The 12,010-nt window shown below is 44.8% G+C and overlaps 1 protein-coding gene across 1 annotated transcript in view; it reads left to right on the top strand.

The window, feature by feature from the left end:
• PRKDC (protein kinase, DNA-activated, catalytic subunit) overlaps nt 1-12,010 on the top strand; it is an 836,940-nt gene that overhangs the window by 290,705 nt on the left and 534,225 nt on the right. Inside the window, exons 17-18 of the mRNA XM_063923695.1 lie at nt 2,337-2,449; nt 6,286-6,445. Of these exons, the coding sequence (XP_063779765.1) occupies nt 2,337-2,449; nt 6,286-6,445 (273 nt within the window). The remainder of the gene's footprint in view (nt 1-2,336; nt 2,450-6,285; nt 6,446-12,010) is intronic.

Genomic DNA, 12,010 nt, shown 5'->3' with positions numbered 1-12,010 from the left:
TTATCTTATAAAAGTCCTTATCTAATCTTCCATTCGGATAGGGCAGAACTGCGGACTCGTCCGCATTTTCTCCCTAAAGTGGTATCAGCATTTCATCTGAACCAACCTATTGTGGTGCCTGCGGCCACTAGCGACTTGGAGGACTCCAAGTTGTTGGACGTTGTCAGAGCCTTAAAAATATACATTGCAAGGACGGCTGGAGTCAGAAAATCTGACTCGCTGTTTATATTGTATGCACCCAACAAGTTGGGCGCACCTGCTTCTAAGCAGTCGATTGCTCGTTGGATTTGTAACACAATTCAACTTGCACATTCTGTGGCAGGCCTGCCACAGCCTAAAACTGTAAAAGCCCACTCCACAAGGAAGGTGGGCTCATCTTGGGCGGTTGCCCGAGGGGTCTCGGCATTACAACTCTGCCGAGCAGCTACGTGGTCGGGGGAGAACACGTTTGTAAAATTTTACAAATTTGATACCCTGGCAAAGGAGGACCTGGAGTTCTCTCATTCGGTGCTGCAGAGTCATCCGCACTCTCCCGCCCGTTTGGGAGCTTTGGTATAATCCCCATGGTCCTTTCAGGAACCCCAGCATCCACTTAGGACGATAGAGAAAATAAGAATTTACTTACCGATAATTCTATTTCTCGGAGTCCGTAGTGGATGCTGGGCGCCCATCCCAAGTGCGGATTATCTGCAATACTTGTACATAGTTATTGTTAACTAATTCGGGTTATTGTTAAGGAGCCATCTTTAAGAGGCCCTTTCTGTTGTCATACTGTTAACTGGGTTTAGATCACAAGTTGTACGGTGTGATTGGTGTGGCTGGTATGAGTCTTACCCGGGATTCAAAATGCCTCCCTTATTGTGTATGCTCGTCCGGGCACAGTACCTAACTGGAGTCTGGAGGAGGGTCATAGGGGGAGGAGCCAGTGCACACCACCTGACCTAGTAAAGCTTTACTTTTTTGTGCCCTGTCTCCTGCGGAGCCGCTATTCCCCATGGTCCTTTCAGGAACCCCAGCATCCACTACGGACTCCGAGAAATAGAATTATCGGTAAGTAAATTCTTATTTATTTGCTATTTACAGCCTTGATGTGATAAAAACTATCTAACATAACAAGAAAATATATGTATTATGTTAATGTGAGGTTAATCACATATGTGACCTCACTTCCTGTGTTTAAGTGTCTACTGGTATAAATAGTAGCACATGGGCTCCCACTCTGCAGGCCTTGAAAAAGATCTTTCTACAGATAAAAACGCGTTGGAGGCAGAGAGGAGCATTTTTCTATTGTGATACGCGGTCTCCCCGTTTGGAATCTGAACCATTGGGATCCTGACCGAGAAGGACTTTCCGGTATCCCGACCGATCAAGTGGTCGTCACCAGAGGCTACTTCCTTCGGTGAGAGTGTGTAAATGTGTGCTCCCAATTGTTTTATGAACTGTACATTCCGTTTAGAATTTGATTAAAGCATTTTTGTGGAATACATTTTTCAAGTTTTTAATTATTATCTGGCTCTGTGGATATTGAAAGATATCTTGATGTGATTGAAAACACCTTCTGAATTGTGAGTTGGGGTACGCTGTTATTCCTAGAATCATCCAAAGAAACCTTTGTATGCTTTAATTACATATATTCACTGAGAGTTGGGGTACGCTCATTTGAACCTACTGTGGCAAAGTTATCTTCATATAATATGAATTTAAAAACATTCTGAGTTTTCAGTCCAAGATATAAGGGAGGACAGAAGCATAGCCTCATCATATGATGACTTCCTTTTTACATATTAATCCAGCCAGGAAGACAGTGAAGGCTTATCACAAGTTAAATCCTGAATCACATGGGTGATCTGTGATATTTTGCTTGACATACTACACTATTGTATTGTTCTATTTTTTCATATATCTTCTAATGTGTAAATGGAGATGATCAGATGAATGGTGGAAATATATGAAGAACCATCTGCAATAAGAACATTCTCATATACAAGGGAAGGTTTGGTTATTGATTTAAAATAAGTTCTTTTTAGCGCTTGTATAAATGAATTTGCTCCTATTTTTATCTGTAATATTTTAGTAACGTTAGTATGATATTGCACACTGTGACATTACACTGTCCACAAAGTGATTGTTGACATGGATATTGACTTATGTAAGCAGGATTATTTAAAAATATATTGGTAATATGATTAGATTGCCTCTGTACTATTTAATTGCAGTATTATTAAATCATTACCATTTATTTATTTATTTGTATGACTTTATTGTTGCAGTAGATGAAATGCTGGCTTGAAGACTTATTTTTGTAGATGTAATTGTATTTGTCTTATAAATTTTAGATTGACAATGAAAGCAGCTCTTTAGTTATCGCGACCTCTGATCCAGCAGCCAACCTTTATCCTACGAAGCCGAAAGACCTTGCAGCATTTGTTAATTTGGTAGATTTCTGCAGGTATAGTATATTGTATGGTATTGTCATTAAAATGGAATTTTGTGGCATAGCTTTTGACCAGCTATGTTTTTGTACTCATCCCCTAGTTGACAGTTTATCCTTTGAGTACTCTAGTTGACTCCATGCATCATCTGTAGGACCTCTTGACAACAAACCATCACCGTACCTCATAGATGCTTCCACGATATTGATAAAAGGCTGACCATGATCTCTACGGACTCTGTGGCAGCAAGTTGGACTTCATGTCTTAAGGAACACACACATACACACACACACACACACACACACACACACACACACACACACACACACACACACACACACACACACCTTTCCCCCCCTCTAGCAGCCTTCTGTTAGCCACTAAAAATAAAGATGACTTCTAATTGTAAATAAAATACGAAAATTCTTTTGATTATAAAATTAATCTTTTGTATTGGTTGACAGTAGTGTTTTAGGGTAAGATTGGGGTTGTATTTTCTAGAAACCCCATGTAGCACCTGTTGTTCTTTAGAAATTGATTGAGCACCTTCCATTTTATGTGTACATGGGTCGAAATGTCTGATTTTACTGATTGCTTGTCCATTTAAAAAAAATATTTTTTGTCTATATGCTAATTATTCACAACTATAGATATTCTCTTAATTGTTACCTCTTAATTATGGCAGCCATTTTTAAAGCATAGCTAACAGTGATGTTCATGTTTGTAGGTGTTTATGCAAATGCAGTATTTCAAGACTGGGAGGTGGTACAGCCTTGGAAATAAAACAAAACATCAATATCATCAATGTCTGGGCTACATTGTTGGTCATAATTGACTTACCTTTTCTCACTTTTTAAAGACTGAAAAAGGGGGCAAAAACAAAATAGATTTTGTGAACTAATGAGTTTTCAGGATGACACTTTCTTAGGTACATACTGTATACACTAGTAACTTGTTGCAAGAAATGCTGAAGTCTGAGTTAAATCTGATTATAGACTAGAAACTGCATTTATCACCCTTCCCAATAATTTTAGTTGTAGATACTGTGGGGTATATGCAATTGCGGTCGAATTCCCGAAATTGTCGAATTTCGGGTCATTTTCGACCAAAAAAAAAAATCGCCTATGCAATTCAGTGCTTTCCAACCAAAAAACGGACTTTCAAAATTCGACCTTTTGAAATTCGACTTTTTGCAAATTCGACTTTTCTGCAATGATACAAGTGCTGCAATTCGACCAAAGCATATTCAATTCAAGTTTGGAAATTCGACAGCAGTGCTTTTAGACAGCAAATTCGTCATTTTCAATCCGCCACACTTTGGAGGGTGAAAACAAATAAAAAAATTTTAAACATGTTTTTTTTTGTGTTTTTTTTGGGGGGAATAGCAGATCTATTTATATTAGAAGGGATTAGGTACTTTTTTTTTTTTTTTGGAGGCACAAATATTATTTATATATTTTTTAAAATATTTTTTTTTTTTTTTTTTATGCTGGAACGGTGAAATCATAAAAAAAAATGGCGTGGGGTCCCCCCTCCAAAGCATAACCAGCCTCGGGCTCTTCGAGCTGGTCCTGGTTCTAAAAATGCGGGGGAAAATTTGACAGGGGATCCCCCGTATTTTTAAAACCAGCACCGGGCTCTGCGCCTGGTGCTGGTGCCAAAAATACGGGGGACAAAAAGAGTAGGGGTCCCCCGTATTTTTAACACCAGCATCGGGCTCCACTAGCTGGACAGATAATGCCACAGCCGGGGGTCACTTTTATGCCGTGCCCTGCGGCCGTGGCATTAAATATCCAACTAGTCACCCCTGGCCGGGGTACCCTGGGGGAGTGGGGACCCCTTCAATCAAGGGGTCCCCCCCCAGCCACCCAAGGGCCAGGGGTGAAGCCCGAGGCTGTTCCCCCCCCATCCAATGGGCTGCGGATGGGGGGGCTGATAGCCTTTTGTGATAATAAAAAGATATTGTTTTTTCCAGTAGTACTACAAGTCCCAGCAAGCCTCCCCCGCAAGCTGGTACTTGGAGAACCACAAGTACCAGCATGCGGGAGAAAAACGGGCCCGCTGGTACCTGTAGTACTACTGGGAAAAAAATACCCAAATAAAAACAGGACACACACACCGTCGACAGTAAAACTTTATTTCATACGTCGACACACACATACTTACCTATGTTCACACGCCGACATCGGTCCTCTTCTCCATGTAGAATCCACGGATACCTGAAAAGAAAAGATCAATATACTCACCTCAGCCATGGTCCAGAGATAAATCCACGTACTTGGCAAAAAAACAAACCGAACACCCGCTCCATGCCGGACTGAAAGGGGTCCCATGCTGACACATGGGACACCTTTCCACGAATGAGACCTGTCAGTGACAGCTGTCACAGAAAGGTCTCTAAGCCAATCAGGAAGCGCAACTTCGTTGCGCTCACCTGATTGGCTGTGCGCTGTCTGTACTGTGACAGCACATCGCAAAGCCGCTCCATTACTTTCAATGGTGGGAACTTAGCGGCTAGCGGTAAGGTCACCCGCCGGTCTGCGGCTGACCGGCGGGTGACCCCACCGCTACCCGCAAAGTTCCCACCATTGAAAGTAATGGAGCGGCTTTGCGATGTGCTGTCACAGTACAGACAGCGCACAGCCAATCAGGTGAGCGCCACGGAAGTAGCGCTTCCTGATTTGCTGAAGGGACGTCAGTGACAGGAGTCACGTGATGTCCCGGCATTCGGGAGAAAGGGGTCTGATGTGAAAGCATTGGACCCCTTTCTAGTCCGGTATGGAGCGGGTTTTTGCGGTTTTTTTTTTTTAAACAAGTACGTGGATTTTACTCTCTGGACGTGGATTTATCTCTGGACGCTGGAAGGTGAGTATAATTTTTTCACAGGTACCCTCGGATCGTCGGAGACCGTGGCAGTCGGCGTGTCAACATAGGTAAGTATGTGTGTGTCGGTAGTGTGTAATAAAGTTTTACTATCAAGGTGTGTGTGTCCTGTTTTTATTTGGGTATTTTTTTCCCAGTAGTACTACAGGTACCAGCGGACCCGTTTTTCTCCCGCATGCTGGTACTTGTGGTTCTCCAAGTACCAGCTTGCGGGGGAGGCTTGCTGGGACTTGTAGTACTGCTGGAAAAAACAATATCTTTTTATTATCACAAAAGGCTATCAGCCCCCCCATCCGCAGCCCATTGGATGGGGGGGGACAGCCTCGGGCTTCACCCCTGGCCCTTGGGTGGCTGGGGGGGGGGGACCCCTTGATTGAAGGGGTCCCCACTCTCCCAGGGTACCCCGGCCAGGGGTGACTAGTTGGATATTTAATGCCACGGCCGCAGGGCACGGCATAAAAGTGACCCCCGGCTGTGGCATTATCTGTCCAGCTAGTGGAGCCCGATGCTGGTGTTAAAAATACGGGGGACCCCTACTCTTTTTGTCCCCCGTATTTTTGGCACCAGCACCAGGCGCAGAGCCCGGTGCTAGTTTTAAAAATACGGGGGATCCCTGGACAATTTTTCCCCTGCATTTTTAGAACCAGGACCAGCTCGATGAGCCCGAGGCTGGTTATGCTTTGGAGGGGGGACCCCACGCCATTTTTTTCCGGGTTTTTCACGTTTTTTTACCGTTTTTTAAAATCGCGGCAAAATCCGCCAAATCGGCCGATTTTCGCCCGCGACTCTGGCGAATCAGTTTTTCATTGAATATGGTGAATTCCGGAAGCCACCTTCCGGGATTCACCTGTCGAATTGAGTCGAATTAAAAAACGGCGAAAATTGCCGCGAATTCGACCGCAATTGCATATACCCCTGTGTCTATTAATGTACATGAAACAAAAAACAAAACCTTGTCTCTTCCTTTAAGTGAAATAATACCGAACAAGCATGTGGAATTCTTTGAGTCTTGGGTTTATGTGTTTGGCTATGAGCTGGTACTGCAATCTACACGGCTACCTCTGATCAGTGGTTTTTACAGACTGTTGTCTATTACAATGAAAAATGCAAAGAAGTTAAGGTATTTTGAGGTAAGCATTATTTGGCAGTGGTTACATAAACTATCCTGACTGGTCAGATCACATGGTCCAGAAACAATGGGGCGCAGTTTTTTTTGTCATATTGTATATGGAGTGGGACTAATACAGAGTTGCACACCAGTCAATTTATAGATGGATCATGCAATTTATAGCCCTGCGCATGCTCTGTAGCCAAGCGTATGCAACTGAAAGCTAATATTTTGCATCTCCACTTGTGAGTAACTGTATGTAACTGGATGACGATGGGGCATTCACACATACTGTAGGTTAAGTTGATTGAGGGCTTGTAGTCGGCATTGCAGACAATGGAGAGTTGTGTTAATGCAAAAATGTGTTTGACTTCAGATGGGTCTCTTCAACCAGGTATATGACTGGTCATGTGCACGCTGATAATGACTGCTAAGTGGGTGGATAGGAACAGTATTGTTGCATAGACATGTGCAGCTCTGCATTTGGGCAGATATCATTAAGCTCTCTGTAGTCAGTGCAAGTGCAATGGATATTTTCAGGGGGGGGGGGGGGGGGGAGTTTTTCCACAGTTGATTTTCAAGATCCATGTTGTGTAACATTACACACTGTTACAGAGGTTTTGAAGCACATCATCATTAGAAGGGGATTCGCAGCTAATGGCATTGAGCCATAAATGTTTTTTATTATGTTTTTTTTAATGAATCAAATAAGCATTATTTTCTTTTACGCTACAGTATATTACAGTAGTGCATTTTATTCAAATAACATGAACATGAAATAAAAGAGGGCTGTGAAATAGTGTGTTGAATGTCATCTTTTATCTTTTATTTTGGAGAAGCTGTTTTTCTTTGAGCAATTACTTGAAACCGTTTTATAAGCCTAATAGCAGCTCAGTAGTTACATACAGTATAAAGTATACATTTACATATTTTGACAGCCAGATAAATAAGAGAATACATTTCATAGCTTTAAAGACTTTGTGAAAATAATGTACAAATGTCTCCTCCTTAATCTTTGCTGCAGTCACATTAAACAGCCCATCTAGTGGAGTGACTTGGTAGCGCAGAAAGTCTTTATGTGTAACGTTTTCTGTTTAAATGCATCTAAGCCGCATTGGTATGCAAATATGATGCACAAGCAGCTTATGCTGATTAAAATGATATGCGACATGCCTATATTCTGTGTGTGATTGTGGCTGTATATGCATACGAAATTCTACATTACAGTGTTTTCCTGGAAATCACTGTGATGTAGCATTTTGTATGCAGATACAGCCACAATAAGAAGCATTTTCGGCAAAAAAGAGGCCCAACGTTAGCAGAGCTGCCCAGGTGCTGCCGGATGACTCACTCCAGGCATCTCCTGCTGCATGGCGTGTTGAGGCAAGATGTATGAAGACACAACTGTACCCCTCTAACTGAGGTCTTTACTCATCTCATCTTTCTGATGTAGTAGTGCTCTCTTACCTGCACTTTTTCTTTATCTCCACTTCCCCAATGCTACACGTCTCAACACCTGCCCCCCACCATGCTGAACTCATACCCACCCTCCTTTACACTTCGATACCCCTGTGACACCCCCCCCTCCCCCCCCCCCCCCCCCAAATCTATTTTCTGTCCCATCAATGTGCTATCATATTCTCATTCCTCCTGTCACACCCCGTCGTCCGGGTGTACTACGAGTGGCCGGCTGTCGGGACCCCGGCGCCGGAATCCCGACAGCCGGCCAATGCGGGGCGAGCGCAAAAGAGCCCTATGCGGGCTCACTGCGCATGCTATTTATTCTCCCTCCAGGGGTGTCATGGACACCCCAAGAGGGAGAATAGTTGGCGGTATCTCGTTGCTGGTATACTGAGCGCCGGGATCCCGACAGCCGGTATATCGAGTGCCACCCGCTCGTCCAGTTCTCCCCTTTGCACCAGTCACCCTATCACCTTGTTTACATTCCTTCTTTTCAATCCATCCCTTTGTAATGCCAGGCCTGTATGTGAAAACTATCCCCCATTCATGAACACTTTTTCTCCAACTCTCTCAATTTCCTCCCTTTCACCTATCTGATACTGCCCTCTTTTGAGGAGTCTTTCCCCCAATGCAACATCTAGATCTTGCCCCTCATCTCTTTCCTTCACTTCCTTTGAGGTATGCTCTATCCATCTCTTTCACCTTGTTTACGTTTGAGTGACCCTACCTCCCACTTCCAAGTTTGCTTTGCTGCTTGGCTCCCTCTGCTGCTTGGCTCCCTCTTTCTATTCTGTGACCTTCCTTTTCTTTTCCTGTGAGACTTCAACATATATAGACATTATTATTATTACAATTTATATGGAGCCACAAGTGGTACACAGCACCACACAAAAGTCAAACAGTAAAACAGAACATTACATTATCCTATGCATAAACAACACAAGTCGCAACACAGATCTTAGTACACTGTACAGCTGGCAAGCAAGGTGAGTGGCGAAGGTAGAGAACGGTCACCAATAGTGATGGCATTACTAGCAGGCTAGGAGCTGCTGTACGAGATGAGTGGCTACAAGTGGGTGGAGTTCTGGTAGACCATAGGTGTGGGCTGTAATAGAAGTGCAAGAGAAGAGGGCTGGGAAAACAGGAGGGAGGAGGACCCTGCCTTTTAGGAGCTTGCAATGTAAGGGGATGGGTATAGAGACAGATGACATGAGGCATGAGCAAGTTAGTGGGGTCATGAGAGCAGGAAGTTATTGCGAGTGAGATGGACAGGAGGGTGAGGCGAGCCATCTGGTGAATAGGTTAAGTGGAGGAAGGATACACTGTGATGAATAGATTGGTTTTATAGTAGCTGTTTGAAGCTCTGCAAGGTTAAGGAGAGTCTGATGTAGCAGGAGAGCGTTCCAATGGAGGGGGGGAGGGGCGGCACGGCTGACATCTTGGTTCGTGCATGAGATACAGTAACCAGGATAGAGGAAAGGCGACTGTCATTGGCTGGGAGTATGCGAGGAGATGAGGTTGAAGATGTAGGGAGCAGTGGAGTTGCAGAGGACGTTGTACAGTATGTGAGGAGTTTAAAGATGATTCCGTAGGGGAAGGGGAGTAGCGGAAAAGCACGTAAGATTGACACATTATTACTGATGCTACTGCATCCAAACTTATCTCCTCATTGGGGTATATGCAATTGCGGTCGAATTCCCGAAATTGTCGAATTTCGGGTCATTTTCGACCAAAAAAAAAAATCGCCTATGCAATTCAGTGCTTTCCGACCAAAAAACGGACTTTCAAAATTCGACTTTTTGAAATTCGAATTTTTGCAAATTCGACTTTTCTGCAATGATACAAGTGCTGCAATTAGACCAAAGCATATTCAATTCAAGTTTGGAAATTCGACAGCAGTGCTTTTAGACAGCAAATTCGTCATTTTCAATCCGCCACACTTTGGAGGGTGAAAACAAATAAAAAAAATTTAAACATGTTTTTTTTTGTGTTTTTTTTTTGGGGAATAGCAGATCTATTTATATTAGAAGGGATTAGGTACTTTTTTTTTTATTTTTGGAGGCACAAATATTATTTATATATTTTTTAAAATATTATTTTTTTTTTTTTTATGCTGGAACGGTGAAATCCTAAAAACAAATGGCGTGGGGTCCCCCCTCCAAAGCATAACCAGCCTCGGGCTCTTCGAGCTGGTCCTGGTTCTAAAAATGCGGGAAAAAATTGACAGGGGATCCCCTGTATTTTTAAAACCAGCACCGGGCTCTGCGCCTGGTGCTGGTGCCAAAAATACGGGGGACAAAAAGAGTAGGGGTCCCCCGTATTTTTAACACCAGCATCGGGCTCCACTAGCTGGACAGATAATGCCACAGCCGGGGGTCACTTTTATGCCGTGCCCTGCGGCCGTGGCATTAAATATCCAACTAGTCACCCCTGGCCGGGGTACCCTGGGGGAGTGGGGACCCCTTCAATCAAGGGGTCCCCCCCCCAGCCACCCAAGGGCCAGGGGTGAAGCCCGAGGCTGTCCCCCCCCCATCCAATGGGCTGCGGATGGGGGGGCTGATAGCCTTTTGTGATAATAAAAAGATATTGTTTTTTCCAGTAGTACTACAAGTCCCAGCAAGCCTCCCCCGCAAGCTGGTACTTGGAGAACCACAAGTACCAGCATGCGGGAGAAAAACGGGCCCGCTGGTACCTGTAGTACTACTGGGAAAAAAATACCCAAATAAAAACAGGACACACACACCGTCGACAGTAAAACTTTATTTCATACGTCGACACACACATACTTACCTATGTTCACACGCCGACATCGGTCCTCTTCTCCATGTAGAATCCACGGATACCTGAAAAGAAAAGATCAATATACTCACCCCAGCCATGGTCCAGAGATAAATCCACGTACTTGGCAAAAAAACAAACCGAACACCCGCTCCATGCCGGACTGAAAGGGGTCCCATGCTGACACATGGGACACCTTTCCACGAATGAGACCTGTCAGTGACAGCTGTCACAGAAAGGTCTCTAAGCCAATCAGGAAGCGCAACTTCGTTGCGCTCACCTGATTGGCTGTGCGCTGTCTGTACTGTGACAGCACATCGCAAAGCCGCTCCATTACTTTCAATGGTGGGAACTTAGCGGCTAGCGGTAAGGTCACCCGCCGGTCAGCGGCTGACCGGCGGGTGACCCCACCGCTAGCCGCTAAGTTCCCACCATTGAAAGTAATGGAGCGGCTTTGCGATGTGCTGTCACAGTACAGACAGCGCACAGCCAATCAGGTGAGCGCCACGGAAGTAGCGCTTCCTGATTGGCTGAAGGGACTTCAGTGACAGGAGTCACGTGATGTCCCGGCATTCGGTAGAAAGGGGTCTGATGTGAAAGCATTGGACCCCTTTCTAGTCCGGTATGGAGCGGGTATTTGCGTGTTCTTTTTTTTTTTACAAGTACGTGGATTTATCTCTCTGGACGTGGATTTATCTCTGGACGCTGGAAGGTGAGTATCATTTTTTCACAGGTACCCTCGGATCGTCTGAGACCGTGGCAGTCGGCGTGTCAACATAGGTAAGTATGTGTGTGTCGGTAGTGTGTAATAAAGTTTTACTGTCACGGTGTGTGTGTCCTGTTTTTTTTGGGGTATTTTTTTCCCAGTAGTACTACAGGTACCAGCGGGCCCGTTTTTCTCCCGCATGCTGGTACTTGTGGTTCTCCAAGTACCAGCTTGCGGGGGAGGCTTGCTGGGACTTGTAGTACTACTGGAAAAAACAATATCTTTTTATTATCACAAAAGGCTATCAGCCCCCCCATCCGCAGCCCATTGGATGGGGGGGGACAGCCTCGGGCTTCACCCCTGGCCCTTGGGTGGCTGGGGGGGGGGGACCCCTTGATTGAAGGGGTCCCCACTCCCCCAGGGTACCCCGGCCAGGGGTGACTAGTTGGATATTTAATGCCACGGCCGCAGGGCACGGCATAAAAGTGACCCCCGGCTGTGGCATTATCTGTCCAGCTAGTGGAGCCCGATGCTGGTTTTAAAAATACGGGGGATCCCTGGCCAATTTTTTCCCCGGATTTTTAGAACCAGGACCAGCTCGATGAGCCCGAGGCTGGTTATGCTTTGGAGGGGGGACCCCAC

The sequence above is a fragment of the Pseudophryne corroboree genome, chromosome 5 (assembly GCF_028390025.1).
Source record: "Pseudophryne corroboree isolate aPseCor3 chromosome 5, aPseCor3.hap2, whole genome shotgun sequence".
NCBI classification, from domain to species: domain Eukaryota; kingdom Metazoa; phylum Chordata; class Amphibia; order Anura; family Myobatrachidae; genus Pseudophryne; species Pseudophryne corroboree.
Note: the sequence above shows the minus strand (reverse complement) of the source record. Positions and strands in the feature narration are given on the sequence as shown.